The 24,069-nt window shown below is 28.9% G+C and overlaps 4 protein-coding genes across 4 annotated transcripts; 1 reads left to right on the forward strand and 3 right to left on the reverse strand.

Moving 5' to 3' along the window:
- Positions 1 to 1,054: 1,054 nt before the first annotated feature.
- On the reverse strand, positions 1,055 to 2,961 carry OCT59_014129 (uncharacterized protein; the record flags this gene model as incomplete). The annotated part of the gene is made up of 6 exons (XM_066141970.1): positions 2,698 to 2,961; positions 2,552 to 2,624; positions 2,287 to 2,462; positions 1,680 to 2,031; positions 1,164 to 1,603; positions 1,055 to 1,102 (listed from the first exon to the last, which is right to left on the reverse strand). Exons 1-6 carry the CDS (start codon positions 2,920 to 2,922, stop codon positions 1,055 to 1,057), a joined length of 1,314 nt encoding a protein of 437 aa, XP_066002044.1. The 5' UTR covers positions 2,923 to 2,961.
- Positions 2,962 to 13,764: 10,803 nt separating this feature from the next.
- OCT59_014130 (uncharacterized protein) lies at positions 13,765 to 15,532 on the reverse strand (the record flags this gene model as incomplete). Its single annotated transcript, XM_066141971.1, has 6 exons — positions 13,765 to 13,937; positions 14,027 to 14,287; positions 14,386 to 14,680; positions 14,880 to 15,061; positions 15,157 to 15,229; positions 15,314 to 15,532. The coding sequence occupies 6 exons, from the start codon at positions 15,530 to 15,532 to the stop codon at positions 13,765 to 13,767; spliced, it is 1,203 nt and encodes a 400-aa protein (XP_066002045.1).
- Positions 15,533 to 19,821: 4,289 nt separating this feature from the next.
- Positions 19,822 to 20,541, reverse strand: OCT59_014131 (uncharacterized protein; the record flags this gene model as incomplete). The annotated part of the gene is made up of 3 exons (XM_025325766.1): positions 19,822 to 20,239; positions 20,324 to 20,385; positions 20,458 to 20,541. 3 exons carry the CDS (start codon positions 20,539 to 20,541, stop codon positions 19,822 to 19,824), a joined length of 564 nt encoding a protein of 187 aa, XP_025179703.1.
- A 2,330-nt stretch (positions 20,542 to 22,871) lies between these two features.
- OCT59_014132 (uncharacterized protein) lies at positions 22,872 to 23,317 on the forward strand (the record flags this gene model as incomplete). The annotated part of the gene is made up of 2 exons (XM_066141972.1): positions 22,872 to 23,025; positions 23,091 to 23,317. The coding sequence occupies 2 exons, from the start codon at positions 22,872 to 22,874 to the stop codon at positions 23,315 to 23,317; spliced, it is 381 nt and encodes a 126-aa protein (XP_066002046.1).
- Positions 23,318 to 24,069: the final 752 nt, after the last annotated feature.

The raw sequence follows: 24,069 nt of genomic DNA on the forward strand, positions 1-24,069 counted from the left end.
TAAAAGGTAAATGCCTTTTCCTTATTAACATCAGTTCCAATACCAACATCATAATAGTATCCAAGCTCAAATTGAGCATTTAAATATTCTTTTTCGGCTAAATTTTCAATTATTTCAAATGCTTTTTTTTCATCTTTATTGATTCCTATCCCATCTCTATAACATATACCTAAATGGTATTGTGCGTCAATGTGACCTTTTTCTGCGGCTATCATATATAACTCAAATGCTTTTTCTTCGTTAATTTCAGTTTCAATTCCTTTTTCATAACAATATCCAAGTTGAAATTGAGCATTTAAATATTCTTTTTCGGCTAAATTTTTAATTATTTCGAATGCTTTTTTTTCATCTTTACTGACACCTATTCCATTTCTATAACATATACCTAAACTATATTGTGCGTCATTATGACCTTTTCTTGCGGCCGTTTCGTATAAGTTAAATGCTTTTATTTCATCAATTTTAGTTCCAATACCTTTTTCATGATAATATCCAAGTTGAAATTGAGCATCAAGGTAATTTTTTTCGGCTAAATTTTCAATTATTTCGAATGCTTTTTTCTCATCTTTGTTAACACCCTCTCCCATTTCATATAACAAACTTAATTCGTATTGTGCGTAGTTATCTCCTTTATCTGCAGTTACTTTATACAATTCATATGCTTTTGACTTGTTAATTTCGGTCCCAATCCCATTTGAATAATAATATCCCAGTTGAAACTGAGCATCAAGGTATTCTTTTTCGGCTAAATTTTTAATCATATCAAATGCTTTTTCCTCATCTTTGTTAACTCCCACTCCCAATTCATATAATAAACTTAATTCGTATTGTGCGTAGTTATCTCCTTTATCCGCAGCTATTTTATATAGCTCATATGCTTTTGATTTGTTAATTTCTGTCCCAATTCCATTTGAATAATAATCTCCAAGTAATGATTGAGCATTTAAAACTCCCTTTTCAGCAATTTTTTTAATTGTTTGAAATTCTTTTTTTTCGTCTATACCATCTCTGCGATACAAATAAAGTATACACATATAAAATTGAGCCAATCCGGTTATAAAATTTGTCGTTCTATACCAGTCAATAACTTCCTCCAAATTTTCTAATATATAAATGATAATAATAATGATAGAAAATAATAGTATTAATGTTCCTATTATTACAGATTTTGGTAAATCATATTCGTATAATTTAAAATAAATATATTTAAGTGGATCCAAAAATATCTTTTTGCCCAATTCTTTAAATTTATTCGTATAAGGTATATCCGACGATACAGGATAAGTTACATTTAATTGAGTAGTATTTTGATTTTGTGAACTTAAGCTATTTTCGGATTTATTTTCATCAATAATTTGTATGTTTTCTATTGTTAAATCACTGAAATCGTCAGTTACAACACTTTTTTCGCTAATATTTAGTGATATGTTTTCTATCTTCGAATTGTAAATTTCATCACTTTTTTCACTTAGTATTATACCTTTTGGATCTATTATTATTGAACTATTTGATTGTTTATTTTCTTCAGGTAAGATAAGCGATTTAAGTAATGAAACAACTTCTTTCATATCTGGACGCTCGATTTCTTCATGTTTCCAACATTCTAATTTAAAATTTAACAAATAAATAAAATTATGATTTTATTTTCAAAAAAAATACATATAAATGTGATAATTTACCTTTATATAAATCACTATACTTTTTAGGAGTACCCTCAACAATTTTTTCTCTTCTTCCACATAATATGCCGATGGCTAATGTTACGTCATGAATTTCAGTATCAAATGGTATGCGTCCGCTTGAAATTTGCCACATAAGTACTCCAATACTATATACATCAGATTTTTTATTTAAAACATAATTTTGCTCATCATTAACTTTTAAATTATTGAAACTCTTTGGATCGAGATAAGGTACAGCACCATGCAGTGAGGTGTTATAGGCGTTACTTGAATCCTTAGTAATTTTTCTTGATAAGCCAAAATCCGCCAGCTTAATATTTTTTTGATGTACAAGTACGTTATTGGCATGCTAAAAAAAGAAAAAAAAATGTTTAGGAATTTAGAAAAAATTTTTTTTTTCCGCAGTCTGCTCCCCGATAGCGAATTTCCCATCACGTGTCATTTAACCAATCAAATACGTTAAATATCCCTCATATTAAATTCTTTGCTATAATCTTATCGTTATAACCGACGAATTTAAGGTGAAATCTAGAGGTTTATTATATCGAGAGCTGACATATAATAAGATAGATAGTAAATTAATATTAATGTTATAATTACATACCAGATCACAATGAATAATATCTAAATTGTGTATACATTCAACGGCACTTGCTAGTTGAAACGCTAATTGATGTTTATCATTCCAACCAAGTTCATTAAAGTGTTCCGTTAAATAAGTTTCTAACGTGCCACTATCGGCGTATTGCAAAACCAACGAGTATGATCGTTGAAATGTTTCTTAGTAAAGAAAAATTGTAAATAATAAATAAATAATTAGTAATAATTTAATAAATTAAATTATGATTTTTTTTAAAAAAAATTTTTACCGGATTCCATCCATGTGATACCATGAAATCGCAAAATATTTTGGTGAAAGTCGACATGTTTATGTAATTTTATCTGTAATTAATTCGTTTCAAATAAGAATCAATTTTAAATCAATACAATATTTCGAAAATTTCTTAATTTATACCTCATTGACGATATCTTTAAGAGAAAATTCAGTATTAAATGATTTCAAAGCGAAAATGGTATCGGTATTTTTCAAATTGGCGCAAAGAACTTTTCCAAAATGGCCAGACCCTATCGATTTCGTTATTTTAAAATTAGAATGCTCATAATAACTCAAATATTCATCTTTGATTGAGTTTTTTAACCAATCGTTATAATCATTTGATTTTTCTTTTTCGTTTAGCATTTTTTTTTTGAAAAAATTTTTTTTGCTACTATTGATCAACAAGGATTAAGATTTTCGAAAGGACGTGGATAAAAATAAACTGATCGGGAGTTTAAAGTCCGATTCGATGAATCCTTTTTTGGATTCATTATTGAATGATAATAATTGGAATATATATTTGTTTAAAAATATAACCATTATAGTTTTCCTAAGCACTGCGCCGTCTTATGTAATCTACGCCACATCCTTATTTTATGAGGATCGACACGCCTTTAGAATTAGCTCTACCCGTTTTTTCTGAGCTGGCATATGTAAATTCTGCATGTTATTATCAAAAAGAGAAAAATCTACATGACTATCTTGATCATTATACAACGTTAACTCACAACTATATTAAATGAACAGTTTGTTTAAAACAAATAAAAATTTATAAAATGTTTAATCGCGCCTTTCTTATTAGATAGTTTTAATTTACATTTATACATATTAGAAATCATATAATATATTAATATTATATATTGGATTACAAAAAAATATGATCTGCACACTAAAGCCACAGAAATTATGATTTTCATGTGTGCAAACGCACAATTATATTGTGCACAAAAATTTTTGTGCTTGGAAGTTGGAACAAGTATTCTGCTTATCAATTTTTATTACTCTGCTTACACCACGCCTCTTTACTAAATAATATATAAAATGATGTCAGTAATTATCTAATTTATACTAGAATCATAAGAATGATAAACCTTATAAACACTAATCCCTGTTTATAATATCAGATCTAACCATCTGTTAATAGCGTCTGGATTCCGTTTCCCCAATTATTGAATAATTAAGTCAGAAAAAGTAGAATATAAAAATAGGCGTATTTTATTAATTAGATGTAAGTATGTCTACTTGTGACTTCAACGTCATTAGGATCTGTTATCATATTTTATCGCGCATTGATTGTTTTTAATATTAAAATATTCTCTTTCGTGCCATTTTTTTATATTTATATCACTTTAAATACATCAACTACAATATATCCATGATTTTTATATATCATCAGTCACGTATTTTGTGTAATATTTATCAGAGAAAAAATATGTAATTTTCGCACCTCCAAATAGTATAAAAAAAAGAATACAATATATATATTTTCATACGCTTTAAATATTAAAGGATAAAAAGTTTTTTCACATTTGTACTTCAAAATAAACCTATAGCTTTTCATATTCCTTGATTACATTTCAGTTGTCTCAAATTATTTGTAAATTATTTCTTGCTACTATAATCACGCCTCATAATCTACTATGTTTCGATAATTTGATTTTTTTTTAAAAAAAATGATAAAGTATTTCAAACTAATAAATATTCTTAGCTTATTAGCGCCAGCCTCTTTTTCAAAATATCACTAAGAAATATTCCTAAAATATTGTTCAACTATTTAGAAGTATATTCTTTTACGAAAAAATTGAGTATGTATTTTTGTTTTTTATAGAAAGTTACACCGCTCATACAACCACCTTTAATTGTTTTCAATTACTTTGAGAATCTTGCCTGTATTATCACACTAACTGAACGCTATAATATTTTATTCAATATTATACAACTATTACATCCCGTCCATTAAATGACGCGAAAGAAAAAGGTAAAAAAAAAGCTTTTTTTAAAAATTTTATTTATCATTATCATAAAGAATTTTATTCCATGGGAAAGTCTCAAATCAATTGAAAATTCTATGTTTCTAACTTAACCTGATAATTACACACTTTAATAATAAATAGTTTCTAGTTTCTAATAATAACGGTGGATTATCAATTTATTTGATCTTCTTGAATTGGTCTTTTATTATTGAATGATTAACTTACCTTCGGGAAGATGTCACTTACGTGTTCAATTCCTGTTTGTTAGTAAGTGTGAGGTACACTAATGGTATGATATTTGATCACGTGTTCCCAAGCTCGAAGCCGCCATGGCGCCATTACAAACTCTATAAAATAGTAGCGTGAAGGAACGATCACCGATCTCTCACAAACAATCGACTGACCTATAATTTACCCCTTATGACTGCTTGATAAGATGGGTGAGATTCACATATTTTCAATTATTTTTTTTTTTTATTTTATTTCTTAAAGAGTGGTTATCGGGATCCCTCCCGAAAACAATCGTATGTACAAAAAAAAAGACAAAGAGGATTCTATGAAGATGGAAAATCGATATTCATCCCAGCGCCAGGACCTCACCCTTCGACGAGAGATATAGGGTGGCCCAACCATTGCCAGTCTACACTACCATATTGGTCCTTAAATTGTTCAATTTCCAGCGACAGCACGTGATTTTCCTGATGTTGATATATCCTCGCGCCTTTTTTTAATAATTTTTTTTGAGAAATCTTAACCTGTTCCAGGGGTATACGATACTTATCTTGTTCCCCCCTCACCAGCCTCATCAGCCCTGGCCTCCCAAATTTATTTGTTTATTGCTTACGATATGCAATACAGTTTCTTTCTCTCTCTCTTCTTCTTTATCTTTCTTTCTATCTTCTTTTTTTATTCTTTTATATATCAAGTTGAGAAACTAATTATTTTCAACCACCAACTTAAATGCACTGTATTATATGTAAAACTAAGAATATTTTTCATAAAATTTTTTAATAGACGCGTTTTTTTGTACGGAAATTATTTATTTTACCAAAAATAACAAATAATTTGACCTTTGTCAAATAAGCAAAGCTGTTCAGCAGGGTATGGAACTACTCAGATATTTGTTTTTATTAAACTAGTTTGCATATTCATAAAACTATACACATTTTTTTGAACATTTCAATACAGGCACTTTATGGCGTTATTTGCGTAATTTAAGTACTTTGAGTGAATAAAACTAGCTTTTATCAAAGAAATAAAATTGTTCAATAGGTATGGAACTATACGAATATTAATTTTCATTACATTTGAGTAAATATTTATGGAACTTTTGTTATTTTTTGCAATAAATTTACTATGCGCGTATGTACTGTTTATTTTACAAAATAATTTCTGCACTTTGTCTATTGTCTTATAAGTAGAATTGTTCAGAAGGTGTGAGATACTTAAACGCTAGTACTTTATTTTGGATAAAATTAGTTTAATTTTTTGTATCTATTTATTAAAATTTTAATAAACAATATAACTATAAAGCACTTTATTGATTTAAAATGGTAAAATTAAAAATGTTAAAATTTTGAGTCTTTTATATTTGAAATTGAAATATTGTAAAATTATTCTTATCATTTTTTCGCTCGCGCGAAACTAAGACATTATTAATTTTGTGGCTAATATTGATTAATTGTACCACACTTTGAGACAATCATATTTAAGAAAAGGGGAGTATAGGATAATAATATCCTATACCCGGGGTACACGTTAAGGATTCCCATTTGATCATCATATACGACCCAATTATTAAGGGTACATTATAAGTTCAACAAAATCAAAAGATTAGTAGATGGTTAGAAAATTAAAAAGGTATTACTGATACGAGTAGAGAAATTTTATACAAACAATCAGTATTTAAATTTGTGGTACAATTAAGAGAGGTCAATAAATAAAGAAAACGTTCAAATAAACGATTTTGCGATGCAAATAAAGAAATAGATAACGACATAAAGTATCAGTAAAGGCCAAAGGGGAATCAATTGAAAAAGGTAACACGACGGATATAGATATAACAATAGAGTTATCTCCACAAGCAATTAGTTCTACGATCGAGTCAATGGATAAAATTGCGTCATTACTAGAAGATCATAGTATTCATAAAAAGAAGATACTACAGTAATAAGTAAGTTAAACGACGGAATTAAACGAGAGCAAATATTAGAAGATACTTTTGAGGACAATATAAAAGATTAAGAAAAAGTAGAATATTAAGATAAAATAAGAACAAAAACAGTATAAATTTTATAAAATCACAGAATAGAAATTTTAAACAGAGATAATTGTATTTCATCAATTTCATCAACAAACTTTTATCTGAGTTTTATTATTGATTCTAAAACATATAAGTAACTTAAGTTAACTTTATCCCCTGATCGGCACCATTTACACGTTTATGCAAATGTAGTTATACCTACTGGGTAGCCAATTTTATATGTATTTATTTATCCGTTTCTAGGAAATTTTGCGGTAAAAATTAATTATTGATTATACTATAATGGACTGATTCGAAAATTTGAGTAATTCGGAAAGATTTGCATTTTCTAAATGAGAAAAACTTTCTTTTAATTTATTTGTAATCTCAATACTATTTTTCAAGTGTAATAGTAATGGTTCCGAAACTTTTTAAAATTTATTTTTTTATTTTAAAATTTTTAAAATGAAGCGTAAATTCAACAATAAAATATACTATATTATACTCACGATATACTATAAAACACTTACTATTGTGTAAATGGCAGGGGATAAATCAATTATCTCCTGGCTAATTGGAATAGTAAAATTTTACTTATTCCTAATTAGCCAGGAGATAAGTAATACATATATATTTATATTATTACAATAAACACAGGCGTTTTTATCTCAGTTATCTCAGTTATCTCAGTTATCCTGCAGAAATTGAAATAGTAAATAATTATTTATTTACAGCCGTTTTCATAAGTTACACTCGGTATTTTTGTAATAAAAAATAAAATAAAAACCATACCGCTGCTGTACTCGCCCTAAAAAAAAATCTGAATAAATGATCATTTTTCTAGTTTTTATGTTGAAGAAACTCAGACACGTGATCATTTTTCCGAAAAATTTTTTATAGACCAAACAATTGTTAAACATAAAAATAATATATTTCTGATATACAAGTTGGGGACTTGGAAAAGCTGGATCATTTCGTGATGTTGATATCATTGATATCATTCATATCAATGAAATTCCTTAAAATGTTACGCGACGTGATGACAATTATTGATAAATTGATAAATATAGATAGATTAGATAGATTGATCATTAACTATGAAATTAAAGGCGCAGTGCTGTAGTGCTGTAATGAGTCATTGTAAAATTTCATATACAAAATATACTATCACATAAATCAGGTATTATTATAATTTGTACAACAATAAAATATATAAAATGATTTTATTTCCTTTTTTTTTTTTTCTTACAAAATTTTACATCGCAATAAACACAAAAACATCAAAGAAAATATTTTACAAACACAAGAACCATCAAAGAAAATATACACAAAATTTTACAACACAATAAAAACCATCAACTTCTGGACCGCGTCTGGTCTGGTCCTATGGTTAACTACCCACAAAAGTATACCGTGGGAACATTTTGGAACCGCCCGTTAGGAAGCAAATATACAAGCGGAACTTCGTAACAAACAGATATCCTTCGTAAATGGAACAACGGATGCTCAATAATATGTCAAAATAAGATAAAGAGACCGACCTCAGTTATCCGACCTATCGATAATACACTTAACGCAACTAAACCTGTTGATTAGTCAGATGAACAATATGAAGCTTGACTTCAACTCGAACTCAACTCAAGAACCTTGGCTTTGGACGCACTATCATTTGGTAATGATAACTGACGTGAACTTACACTTAAAAGCTTATCACCCCAATTATAAACGTCCCACCAATCAAAGGGGAGTCTTCGGTGATGACTTATCTAACCTGGTTAATCAACGATTTTTTCAGATATTCACAACAGGGCTCATAGATTTCTGGCAATAGTATCACTTGGATTAAGGGGGAAACGTCTTTTCGGATGTTGTGGGCATGACTGAACCGAAGCAGATCCTCTGCCTCATTTATTCTGAAATCAAGGGATTGATCAGTTTGACAATGAGGCTGGAATAATTTGAATGGAGTAAACTGGAGATAGCAAAAACGTTCACGTTGTACTTGTTCAACGTTAGTGATGGTGCACAGGATAATAGTTGGCGAAAAAAAAGAAGTAATGAAATTTCATTAGATCTTTCACCCGAATAGAAAATCAAGTGGTATATCACGCGAATAAAGTAAGAAACTGAGCTTAAATTTTACAAGTGAGTGTCTGTTATTTTTATCTGTTCATGCCTGGTTGTCTTCAATTATAGGATACACGGGTAGTACCTCGTAGTACCTCTGAGGTCAATACATGAACATGATAGTATCCAGTGAGGCCTACAGCGTTTAGTGAGGAGAAATAGGGATTACCATTAATTTCGAACGCCTTTTACCATTAATTTCGCCGAACACCCCTATGCTGAGGATACTATCTCCACGTGCTTTAATCCTTAATTGTTGGCTTCTGGTCGTTAGATAATAATAATTTAATTCTTACTTGCTTAACCAAGGTTAACGTTACATTTTTCTCTTTCAGTTTTATAGGTCAATCTACTCTTAAATTCACAAGTGTAAGTATCTGTTATTTTTATCTGTTCATGCCTGGTTGTCTTCAATTATAGGATACACGGGTAGTACCTCTGAGGTCAATACATGAACATGATAGTATCCGGTGAGGCCTACAGCGTTTAGTGAGGAGAAATAGGGATTACCATTAATTTCAAATGCCTTTTACCATTAATTTCGCCGAACACCCCTATGCTGAGGATACTATCTCTACGTGCTTTAATCCTTAATTGTTGGCTTCTGGTCATTAGATAATAATAATTCTTACTTGCTTAACCAAGGTTAACCATTTTTTTTCTCTCAGTTTATAGGTCAATTTACTCTTAAATTCACAAGTGTAAGTATCTGTTATTTTTATCTGTTCATGCCTGGTTTTCTTCAATTATAGGATATATGGATAGTACCTTTGAGGTTAGTACACAAACATGATAGTATCTGGTGAGGTATAGCGAGGAGAAATAGGGTTTAGGTTTACCATCATTTTCGAACGCCTTTTACCATAATTTATCTTAAGTTAGATGAACGTTGTGAATGGTCATCAATTGATTCGACATCAATTGATAATTGAAGTATTTTATATAGTTATATTCATAAGTAAGATGTTATTGGATTATTTGGTATTGCGTCACATAAATTCGTTAATAAAACTTATTTATTAAAATGTGTTCGATTTTTTGCTAAATATTTTTTTTTTAAAAAAAAAATAGTAACGCGTTTTATTAATTATTTAAAATTGATAACAATTACATAATTAAATATAAAAACACTTAGAGCAAAGTGAAAATTATTTCACTAAACCCTATAACTAAGTAATTTGCGAAACAAAGTATACTAATCTAAAACTATAACTTAAAATATAAAACGATATCTAATCTAATAATTGTTTAATTTTACTGTCGTATCCCATGTTCTAGCTATGTTGATACCGTCAGTTATTGCACCCGTTAATTTTCCTAAAGTTACTATTCTAATTTGATTATTTATATTATTTTTCCTCGTTTTTTCTATATTTTTTTCTGTTTTTTGATTTTTGTGATTTTTTGTTTCTATTTCTAAAAATTCCTCCTGTGTCTCGTTCATCTTTCTCTTATTTCTTAGATCGGATTTCTTTATTAGCTCTTTTTCTTCCAGTCTTTTGATCTCCTCGCACCGTGGAATCCATAATTTTCGTTTTATTTCTTCATATGTGAACGTCCAAAGCTTTTTGATCACCGATTTTTCTTCGCTTGAATTTGATAATTTATTGAAATTGTCGTTGTAAATACCTCGAATTAATTCCCATTTTTTACTTTTTCCTCTTAGAGGGGCTTTCGAGTATTGTTAAAAAATTACAAATATAATTTCTCAAAATCTCAATTTATTTTTTGCTAAATATGATTATTAATAAAAATAAAGATTATATAAATGTACGATTGCCGGTTACAACTTGTTGACAAATTGAACACGTGACATTTAACCAATCAATTTTACATCCTTTAACACTATACGATGAGTTATCGGCTACAAATTTTTTTAAATGTCCCGCAATAATTATAATGATTGTGTATATAAAGAAATAATGAATGAATGAATGAATGAAACGATTAATTTTTTGATAACCGATTTAATTGACAGATTGTAGGTCAAACCATATGAATAAGTAAATAGTTCGTAATTAATACTCTACTAGTTTTTTTTTTTGCTTAATAACAGTATAATAACTCGGCTAGCAAATAATTCGACCAATAAAATTACTTCACGTGATTTGATTTGTATAAATTTTAATTTTGAAAAAAGTTAAAAAGTTATCAGTTTTTTATAAAAAAAAACATTATTTAAAATATTTTAAAATGTTACATATTTGTTTTTGAAGTAGATTTCTGATACAATAAAAATTGTGTATAAATAAGTGATGTAGATAAAAGTTGTTAACTTATTCTGATTCTTAAAGTTTAGCTCCCTTAAAGTATTGTAGTAACCAGCCTCAAAACAAATGTAGGAGATGACTATGATTATGCAATTAAATTTCCGTGATATTTAGAATTTTGGTTTAAAAATTAGTATCCATAAAGAATATTCAATATTCAGCGTCATTTACTATTTATGAATGTTAAATATATCGAACGTTATAGAGCTTTTAAGAACGAAGCGTCAAAGCACGTATTTGGTTAATAATTTTAATTTTAAATATAATACTTTATTTATGTAGAATATAATAGTAACATAATAAATATAAATTAAATATATATATATAACATTTATGCAGTCATAAAGTCACCTGCTAAAAAAACTAATAAATAAGTTCGATTCTTAAATTATCCCTATTTAATGATTATGCCATTCAACTTTTTTGATATGTCTATTTGATATGTCACTTTTAAACAGTAGACTAGTAAAGTATTTTGTCTTTAATATCCATAAATATTTGATGAAGCGAACTTTTTAGAATATAAAAATCAATTGTACATTATTTCTTTCTTTTATCATCCATTATCGTTATACATCTAATTTTTTGACGCGTAATTATTTCAAATACCTTTTCCCATACTTACCAATTCTTACATTTCATATAATAAACTAAATTCATATTATACATTATTATCTCTAATTTCAACAGGATGATAATATCCGAGTGAAAATTGACCTCTTTTGTCAGTTTGTTTAACTATTTCAAATCGGTTTTCCTCATCATGCATCGATTCCAAATTCATATAAGATTTGCCGTGAGTGTTTTCTGTGGCCATTTTATTTAACTCAAATGCTTTTGTTTTATTAATTTCAGTCCCAATTCCAACAGAATAATAATATCCAAGTGTGATTTGAGCATGTGAATATCCTTCGTCAGCTAATTGTTTCATTATTTTAAATGCTTCTTCCTCATCTTTATCAACACCTTCACCAAGTTCATAACATATACCTAAATTATATAGTGCATCTTTAAAATCCTTATTTGCAGCCATCTTGTATAACTCAAATGCTTTTACTTTATTAATTTCAGTCCCAATTCCAATGGAATAATAATTTCCAAGTGCAGTTTGAGCACCTAGGTATCCCTCTTCATATAACTTTTTAATTATTTCAAATGCTTTTTTTTCGTCTTTAGCAATTCCATCTCCATGTTCATAACACATACTTATATGATATTGTGCACCTTTATGCCCTTTATCTGCAACTACCTTGTATGACTCAAATGCTTTTACTTTATTAATTTCAGTTCCAATTCCGACGTAATAATAATATCCAAGTTGAACTTGAGCCTTTAAATATTCTTTTTCGGCTAAATTTTTAATTATTTCGAATGCTTTTTTCTCATCTTTATCAACTCCATCTCCAAGTTCATAAAATATACCTAATTCATGTTGTGCATCTTTATGACCTTTTTTTGCAGCTATCTCGTATGACTCAAATGCTTTACTTTATTAATTTCAGTTCCAATTCCGTTAAAATAGTAATATCCAAGTCGAACTTGGGCCTTCAGATGCTCTTCTTTAGCTAACTGACTAATTAATTCAAATGCTATCTCCTCGTCTTTATCAACTCCTTCTCCATATTCATAAAATATACCTAATTGATATTGTGCATCTTTATGCCCTTTTTCTGAAGCAATCTTGTATAACTCAAATGCTTTTACTTTATCTATTTCAGTTCCAATGCCAATGTAATAATAATATCCAAGTCGAACTTGAGCTGTCGTCTGTTCTTCATCAGCTAATTTTCTCATTATTTCAAATGCTTTTTTCTCATCTTTATCAACTCCATCTCCAAGTTCATAAAATATACCTAATTCATGTTGTGCATCTTTATGACCTTTTTCTGCAGCTATCTCGTATGACTTAAATGCTTGTACTTTATTAATTTCAGTCCCAATTCCAATATTATAATAATATCCAAGTCGAGCTTGAGCTGTCATCTGTTCTTCATCAGCTAATTGTCTCATTATTTCAAATGCTTTCTTCACGTCTTTATCAACTCCTTCTCCATGTTCATATAATATACCTAATTGATATTGTGCATCTTTATGTCCTTTATCTGCAGCCATCTTGTGTAATTCAAATGCTTTTGCTTTATTAATTTCGGTTCCAATTCCAGTGGCATAATAATATCCTAGTTGAAATTGAGCATTTGGATGTCTTTTATCAGCTGATTGCCTCATTATTTCAAATGCTTTATCTTCATCTTTATCAACTCCTTCTCCATGTTCATATAATATGCCTAATTGATATTGTGCTTCTTTATGTCCTTTTTCTGCAGCTAGTTTGTATGACTCAAATGCTTTCACTTTATTGATTTCGGTCCCAATCCCATTGGAATAATAATTTCCGAGTACAATTTGAGCGTTTAGATATCCTTTTTCAGCCAATTGTGCCATTATTTCAAACGATTTTTTCTCATCTTTATTAACTCCTATTCCATCTTCATAATATAAAGCTAGATTATATTGTGGAAGAAGATTTTCTGCAGTCACAATTTCAGAATGAGTGCTATCATGATATTTTTCTGATTTAAAATCTTCCTTAGAACTATAACGACCAGTTTGAAAAATTATATAAATGGAAAAATAATAGAATTAATATTCCTATTGAACATAATTTCGCTATTTTATGATTATAAAATATATCTACTAACCCAAAATCATGTAGGCGTTCGGAACTTTGATTTTCTGAACTTGAACTGATTTCAGATTTTTCTAAGTCTGATATACCAACGAATTAGAATTGAATTCTTCTAATCATAGATACGAAAAAAAGAAATTGGAGAAACTTAAAGAATTTATGGTCTTACCAAATAATATTACACAGTCAATAGCTTTTGCTAATTCTAATATCATATTCCCCAATGATGATGAATTACTAGTATTAATTTCTTCAGTTTTTTTAAGCTCTTCACCTGATTTTATACCTCCTGATTTTATATAATTTTGGTCATTCGATATTGAATAATTTTCTTCCTCGATGATATTTTCTTTAGAAGAGTTTAATAATTTAAGATATGAAACAACATCTTGTATACTTGGGCGCTCGTTTTCTTCATATTTCCAGCATTCTAATTAAATGGTTATCAAAATAAGTGAAAGCGTAACAATTCAATTGAATAAACAAATAATTTACCTTTATATAATCTACTATATTACTTAGGCGTACCATCAATAATTGTTTCTCTTTTTCCATTTTGTATAGCTAACGCTAAAGCTAAGTCGAGATTATAAGTACCAAATGGTTTGCATCCACTTGAAATTTGCCACATAAGTATTCCAATACTATATACATCAGACTTTTTATTTAAAACGTAATTTTGCTCATCATTGAAACATTTTGGATCAACATAAGGTAGAACACCAAATAGTAAGGTGTTACTTGATTCTTTAGTAATTTTTCTTGATAAGCCAAAATCCGCCAACTTAATATTTTTTTGATGTATAAGTACGTTATTGGCATGCTAAAAAAAAGTTTTTTGATTAGAGTTCAAAACTAGTACCTTAACTACAGTTGTCTACTCTCGATATAAAGAATTTTCATCACGTGTCATTTAACCAATCAAATACGTCAATATCCCTCGATACAAATCGTTATAAGAGGTTCGTTATATCGAGAGCTGACTTATAATAAGATAGTGAATCAATTTTATAATTGCATACCAGATCACGATGTATAATATCTAAATTATGTATACATTCTACGGCACTTGCCAGTTGAAGCGCTAATTGATATTTATCATCCCAATTAAGTTCATTAAAGTGTTTCTTTAAATAAGTTTCCAATGTGCCACTATCGGCGTATTCCAAGACCAACGAGTATTCGTTCGCTTGATGAATTGTATCTGAGTCAAGAAAATGTTATAAATTATAAATGGTAAATAATTAATTATTAATCTAATATACGTGTATTAAACTACGGTTTTTTTAAAATTATTACCGGATTCCATCCTCGTGATACCATGAACTCGCAAAATATTTCGATGAAAATCAACACGTTTATGCAATTTTATCTGTAATTAAATCGTTTTAAATAAGAATCAATTTAAATTAATTACAATATATGATTTATATATCAAAGATTTCTTAATTTATACCTCATTGACAACTTCTTTAAGATTAAATTTAATATTAAATGATTTCAAAGCGAAAATGGTATCGGTGTTTTTCATATTAACGCGATAAACATTTCCGAAACCTCCACCTCCTATGTATTTCCTTCCTTCAAAATTAGAATATTTATAATAATTGAAATATTCTTCGGCGATTGCTTTTTCTAACCAATCGATATAATCGTTTTTTATTTCGCTTGACATTTTGTCAACAAGAAGAGTTATAAGTTACATGAAAGATAAAAAGATCATGTTAATGATATCTGGAATTTAAAATCCGATTTAAATGGATTCTTCATTTGTTATTTTTGAAAGTGTACAATACATGTTTGTTACCTAAACAAGTTACGCCAACTTACGTAGCCTGCACGGCTTAAAATCATATCAGTTTAATTTGTTTGACGATCAATCAATACGAATAAATGAGCATGTGATCAAGTGAAAATGGTATCGGTGTTTTTCAATTAACGCGATAAACATTTCCAAAATCTCCACCTCCTATGTATTTCTTTCTTTCAAAATTAAAATATTTATAATAATTGAAATATTCTTCGGACATTGATTTTTCTAACCAATCGATATAATCGTTTTTTATTTCGCTTGACATTTTGTCAATAAGAAGAGTTATAAGTTACATGATAGATTGAAGATCATGTTAATGATATCTGGAATTTGAAATCCGATTTAAATGAATTCTTCATTTGGATTTATTATCAAGATGGAAAGTGTACAAAACATATTTGTTACCTAAACAAGTTACGCCAACTTACGTAGCCGCACGGCTCAAATCATATCAGCTTAATTTGTTTGACGATCAATCAATACGAATAAATGAGCATGTGATCAAGCGAAAATGGTATCGGCGTTTTTCAATTAACGCGATAAAATTTCCAAAACCTCCACCTCCTATTTCCTTCTTTCAAAATTAGAATATTTATAATAATTGAAATTGATTTTTCTAACCAATCGATATAATCGTTTTCTATTTCGCTTGACATTTTGTCGACAAGAAGAGTTATAAGTTACATGAAATATTGAAAGATCATATTAGAATTTAAAATGAATTCTTCATTTGGACTTATTATCAAGATGGTAGCGTATAATACATATTTGTTACCTAAACAAGTACGCCAACTTACGTAACCTGCACGGCTCAAAATCATATCAGTTTAATTTGTTTTGACGATCAATCAATACGAATAAATGTGAGCATGTGATCAAATCTATACACAAAATTTTATGAATGATCAATAGAAGTAACTTACACTGATTACCGCCCTATAATCAACGTGTTAATTTTTTGATATTTTCGTTACACAAAGCGTAGTAAGATTGGGGACGAACATTTAAAAAATTTTTATTTGGTTTTGCTATACAATAATTTGATAAATACTTCTTTTAAACCAAAAATACTATAATAAATATAGTTCTGATAATCTTAATAATATCCGTTATGGGATCTCACTTTGCTGGAATTTTTTGTAAAATTGAAAGTATCATATATGTTTCACAATCAGTTTGAGCGTAAAGTTCAATAGAAGTAACTTACACTGATTACCGCCCTATAATCAACGTGTTAATTTTTTGATATTTTCGTTACACAAAGCGTAGTAAGATTGGGGACGAACATTTAAAAAATTTTTATTTGGTTTTGCTATACAATAATTTGATAAATACTTCTTTTAAACCAAAAATACTATAATAAATATAGTTCTGATAATCTTAATAATATCCGTTATGGGATCTCACTTTGCTGGAATTTTTTGTAAAATTGAAAGTATCATATATGTTTCACAATCAGTTTGAGCGTAAAGTTCCTATAATGTGTACAATAAAATAAATGTGAATTAATTATATGGCTTGAAAAATATAAAAAATAGATCTATTGTGACTATATAACTATGCAGGCGGGAAATGGGTTTTTTTGCGTCTACTATAATTTTAAGTTTCGCAAATGTATTTAGTCAATATCGTGGTTTTTGGTATTACAACACAATTTTGGGCAACGGAAATTATGAAAATCTTTAAAATAAATTGTGAAAGTGCATTCTTTTAAATTATTAAAGCAAATTTTTCAAATAATTAGGTATCTGTAAATTGCACTCGAAATATATATATATGGGTATGACTTTTGTAATTTTACTAAGTGCGTGCTGTAATTGCTATCATGTTCTCAGGCAAAAATGGTGACATCATGATGATTATAATTAATTAAACTTTTTAAGATACTGTAGCTACTCTTTCTCTATATTTTTCTTATTCCTTTCTTTTTTCATCTCTTTTCCTTTTTTTATCAAGTATAGTATAAAGGTAAAGTACAACACTAGTACAACCACCTCCATATTTTAAAATCGTTTAAAACCATACTTTAAATAAAATTTTTGTAGAAAAACTGTTTATTCCGAATCATCTTTTAAATATAATGGAACTTATTTGGCTATTTGCGTAAAGATATTAGTACTAAACTTTTACCAAGGTAAGGACGCGCCCAATGCCCGTGGCCACATTTACTTATATAGTGGCATTACAGTATATAAAACTGAGGAGAAATTTTATGTGATCATAGTTTTTGTATTTCGTAAATGGCTAGATATAGAAATAATAAAAATCATTTTAAGCCAGAAATGATATACCAGCTCAGGTTAGGGTTGAAGAGCAGAGAAAAAAATGTTATGAACATTTTTTATATGGATCAAGTGAAAGAGTAATTATACACCACCATTACCTTTTACCTACTACCAATTTTACCATATTTAAAACTGGGGTGATGTCAGACAAGGGTTACTATAATTGGATAAACTACCTTGTGCGTCCAAACTCTAACTGTAGATAAAACGGCATGTGACTAAGTAGTTGGAAGTGGGCTACGCTTATATGCCTACATCCTCCCTGTTTTCTCCCCTCCTGCGGAGAGTTCTCATTTTGGCCCCATTTTTTTTCCGCTTATATGCCTACATATCACATGATTACCCCCTCCTACAGGTGTTTACATTTAGCTCACGTATCCATTGTATACGTTTATTGATATATTTGATATTCATATCTCGAAATGAAAAATTGGGCGTATTTTCAGCATTTTTATAGATTAGTTGTTGCAATTATCTAACCATAATTCTCAATTTGGACGAAAAAACTCTCAGATAATTTCATATATTGTTAGTACGGGTGAAGCTAGCTTTTTTTGAATTTTACTTCATTAGAAATGGAAAACACCTTCCATTTTTAATCTAAATATTTCTCTTTTCGTAAAAATGATGTACTTTTTGAAAAATCCAAAAAATGAAAATCGCTTTCTAAATTTTTCTCATTTAGAGTGAAATTGTTAAAAATTTGAAATCATATTATTTATCATAATATTTATCGGTTTCCATCAAAAACATAAAAAATGTTATTGTATTTACTTCTCATTTCAACCTATTAAAAGTTTTAAGAATGACAAAAAACAAGATATAAAAATAAAGGGTTATTAACGTTAAACTTTCGAAAAAGAAAATACTTTAATAACATTTTATTTTTTTCTAATAAAACACTTTGAAGCAAAAAACCTTTATTTTAATTAAAAAAACCAAAATGTCAACTATGATGAGATTTTTTTATTTAATAGAAACGAAATTTGATCAAAAATTTGACACAGAATCTGAGGATGCAGGAAAATCTACCTAAATCAAAAAAAATAAGAACTCGTAGTGATACAAAACTTAATCCAGATTCAGCACAGGGAGTTATGGGATTAGAAATAACAAGTTTGTTAGAAAACTCGAAAACAGACGAATCTGGTGATTCTAATAATGGCATGGAAAGTAATGCTTCACCACGAATTTACATTTTACAATATTGATTTTTTGTTTCTTTATCTAATTCATTTTAATTAAACTATATATTTAAATTTGCGATTGTTTTTAAAGAAAATATGTATAAAAAATAAAATTTTAACCATCATATAATGCTACGATAGTGACAAAGCCTTTTGATGTAACTCCCCTCCTAATAAATCTATTTCTCCCATAATTTATATGTGCAAAGATTTTCTGTGGATTTGTAGACGTCACAAAAATTCAGAAAAATAATTACGAAAGTGGTCTTATACCGTAGCACACGCCACTATATCTTCGTTTAAACATTAAAAAGTGCCAAGCTCTCGAATTAAGAATTTCAAATCACGTGATGCACCACTGCGCCTGACATGTTTTGTGTACACTTAAATTTGAATCTTTGGGATAACCAGTCTTTTCAGACTTTTGTCATAATCATTTATCAAAAATAACATAAATGTATAACTTTTCATATGGAAAGAGATTTTTTATGCAAACTTTATACTTAGTTAATATGCATCAGCAGTCAGCACTTACTACATGTGACAATAATTAACGTAATATAATATCACAATGAAATTTTTAGCGTCAGATAAGAATATGATCATGAATCTATTATTACGTTAAATTGGTAAATTATATTAGATCCGTAATATAAAAAAATTAAGTACCACCATAGCTCTAGCAATCCTCTCTTACTTTCTTACTAGAATCTTGAAATAATAAAGCAACAATTTTATTTGCATCATCCATTTCTACTTCAACGCCCTCTTCCTCAGATTTTTCAAATTTGATTGTAGGTGGAATGGAGCCATGGAAGTAAACCCTCAATTCATCACGAAATTTATGATAGATAGGATAGATAACTAAAGGTGGTTTGTTATCTATCTCAATCTGAGTATCGTACAAATGACAGGACAAATTCTTTGATGCTTTAAAAATATCGACTGAGAATATCTTTCCATCATTATCATAAGATATAAGAACTTTATTTTTAATAGCTTCTTCTGAATGGCTATAGCCGGCCGATTCCTTCGCAAAATACATTTGAAAAATATCAACTTCTTCATCATATCTGTAAATTGGATCATTTCTTAAGCTAAACAATATATAAATGTCAGAATGGTATAATAATATTTTACGTGCGTGGTTTTTTCATACTGAATTATTTAGTAATACATACAAGATTAAATCATTTTTATCAATTTGAAATTTATTTTTGGCTTGCATATCATCATCTTGTTCCTGGTTGATGTAAAATATTACAAAATAAGTAAACGAGTAATTAACAAAGAATAAACTAATCTACAAATATACCTGAATTTGTGATATAAGTTGCTCAGGAACTGAAGGTTTAGGATAATGCTCTTCTGATATCGTCAACATTTTAATTGTCGTCATTTTTCCAATATTTTGTTTTTGATGTAGTATAGGCGGTTACAACCTTCCAGGGCGAAGCTCTTTTATTTATGACAACACGAATAATTTTTCCCGAAATTTTTTGTTGAACAATTTTTAGTTGGGGATCTATATCCTCACACTCTTGAGTTTCCAAACTACCCTTACTATGTCTAGTCAAAACGTTTTCAACTAATTTTGGTGAAATTTTTCTTCAAAAGAGAATGAAACCAGTCTTTATATGATAAAGTTTTATCGGCCATATGCGAGAATCAAGTTAGGCTCTGTTATTCTCTCAGCATATTTATATCATGACTCAACAAACTTTTTAAACAGATACATCAGATGATTAATTTGTGATCAACCATAGAAATAAAGCGCAGTAATTAATTATATTGTATTATAGGAAAGAATATATATTTAAATTATTAATATATTTCATAAGGAAAAAAAATTGGATAATTGATATTAACCATAATCTAATAGCTGGTGTACATGATCATCATATTTGCGACGGACGAAACAATCGAAACATCCATATTATGCTTACTAAGATGTACAATACTGGGTTCATGCATCTGTTTATCTTAGCTTAAGAGATGATAAAATCCGTGGTCCATACCAAAATCTATCTATTTTTTCTACTATTATATTTTTTCTATATCATTTTTTCTTTTTTTCAGTGTTTTTGATTTTTGCGATATGTTTCATGTATTTCATTCTTTTCAACTTCACTTTCATCTTTTTTCCGTTTATTCTCATTGTATAACTTTTTATCTCTTTTTGTTATCCCTTTCTTTTTCTCTTCTTCTATAACCTCATTACATCTGTGTAACCATATTTTTGTTCTTATATTTAAATATAACGTTTCCCACAATTCTATAACTAATTCTTTTTCTTTTTTTGTTTTCCATATTTTATTAATATTATTATTATACAACCCTCTTGCTATTTCATATAAAATATTCTCGCAACCTAAGATAAATTCACTTCATGAAATTTTGCCTAAAAAGAATAAATATCATTGTAAAAACGTAGGTGTTCTGGGTACTGCATAAGGTCGGTTGCGTTTTAGTTTTTTATCCGATGGAGAATTAAACGTATATGGTAATTTCTCCTTTAATGGAATATTGATTTGCGCATGGGATTTGCCCACGAAGTGATTTTCTGTGTCAGAAACGTTCTTCCCTTTAAGATATATTTTCCGTATATCTTATGTCTGCAGATCCAAAATATGAGAACGGAAAAAATTATTATTGTGTTACGTTTATCCGAAGTAGAGTATAAAAACGATGATCTGGTGACACTACCTCCTAACATTTCTTTATTCCGTTTCTCTGAAAAGGGGATTTGCGTCTGATATTTTTTTATCGAAGACTGTTCAGTCATATCAGATGCATGTTGTTTGTAAACACCACACTCAGTTTTAGCAGTCTATAACTCGAATAAGTTCCGCCTCACATTTTTGCAGCTCCAATGTCTTTGACGAAAGTTTAGATTCTAAGGTATGTATTTCCGTTATTTTTAATGATAAGGCAGATTCTAATTCTTTTAGTCTCGAATTAAGCACATCTATTTCTTTTTTACTATAATCAAACTTGCCTCATGCTGTGATGCAGTAGTTTGCATAACAATATACTGCGACTTAAGTCTTTCCAACTCTGTCGTTAGACTTTGGATGTGTTGTTTATCAAATGATATCTGACGCTCTAGATTCGAAACATTCTTTGAGTCGGTTAGTAATTGCTTACCTCTTTACTTAACTTCTTTGATGATGATAGATTGTTCTAATTCGCATCTCAATTGCACGTTTCATTAGAAATATTATAGTATTGCTGTTTCAATAAGCAAAAATCCCCCTTAATTTTCTCGTACCTATCTACAAGAAATAGAGCATAGTTAATAACTTTATCTAATTCCTCGCTTGTACTATCACGCAACTTTTTGGCTTTAACCTTTCTTCGAAGTATATTGGTTGAGTATCTATTACTTGGAGAACTACCCAGTTTTTTCCCTTCACCTAATGTGGACGAATTCCATATAGTATGTACATCGGGCATGTGTTTCTCTTGGTTATATATCGTAATGAAAACTTTTGTAACTAAAAACGAAAAAAATTTTTAAACCAATATTTATCAATAGGCTTCAGTTTTTATCAATACTTAGCAACGTAGTGAAACTTTACAATATTGATTGGAAATATCGGACGAGATAATATCAAAACTTTGCGATATGTATCTACACTTTTTAAAGAACAGAAGTCTATAATTTTTAACGCTTTCTAAAAATTTTCGGTACTTAATATATATTACTTGTATTTCTCTTTCTCTTTTATGCCTCATATTAGTGGTGAGTTTTATAGAGCAGGTGCAACGATATTATCACCAGAAGCGATTCAGGAAATCAAAAACTCCAGAGGAAGGATTCCCAATGCCGCAAAAGCAATGGCTTCAAAATATCATATTCATCTCGTCGTGTCTATGACTTGTGGATTAATTGTGCACGAATGCAGCAAATAAATGATAATACATTTCAACAAAAAATAACTTTAGCAGAAGATCCCTTGATTACACATAATGATGAAAAAAAGACAAAAAAATCTTCCGAAGAGAAGCTAAAGCCAAAATCAGGAAGGAAAAAAACCTCTACTTCGTCTATTGTTACTCAACCTGTCAATAGTAATACTACTTCACATTTAGCAATAGTCCCAACAAGAACAGTACATTCCGAAGGAACGACCTTTACTTCGTGGGCAAAGTCCAAGCATTACACCCGATAAGACTAAGATACGTTAATAAAAAAAAATCTTACATTGTAGCCTCTTTCAGCCAATATCGTAGCAATGTCTAGCATTGGTTTAACATGACTTCTTCCGTCCATAAAAGAACCAAACAAAATATTTTTAGGTATGTTTGAGCGATCTATATCAACTCCTTTAGAAATATCGTTTTGTGCTGCAGTAATGAAATTGACACAAAAGACTAGGTTTAATAGGAAGGGCACCAATAATAATAAAATTGATTTTCTTTTAATCATTTTTTTTTTTGATAAATTTACACTCACAAAAAAACAATTTAATTTTTTATATATAATAATTCGAATTCCGGGGAGTTTATCCAATGGACATCATCTTATTAAATTCACATGCAAGTTATTTGAATGCATCTTAATATTTAATTTATCAAATAAAGGCTTGGTGACACATTGTTCAAAAAAAAAAATTTTAGCTATTGTAATACTAGAATGCATGACCAGTGGATTGCTTTAACCGGTTAACATTTAACCGGTTCCGAACTTGACGAAGATCATGCGCAGTACTATCTGTATACTTCGTATACGTTCATATTTATGCTTTTCCGATACTTTTCTTGAATAGGAAACCTCCAACCAATCCGGAACCTCTCTTCAAAATAATTTATTTACACCACTAAAAGATTTGTTAGCTGCCAAAGTTAGCATCTTAAAAAGGAAATCACTCGAAAACTAATCTTATATTAACAAAAAGTTAACGTTAAAATTAACATAAGCGTA

The sequence above is a fragment of the Rhizophagus irregularis genome, chromosome 21 (assembly GCF_026210795.1).
Source record: "Rhizophagus irregularis chromosome 21, complete sequence".
Classification (NCBI taxonomy): Eukaryota; Fungi; Glomeromycota; class Glomeromycetes; order Glomerales; family Glomeraceae; genus Rhizophagus; species Rhizophagus irregularis.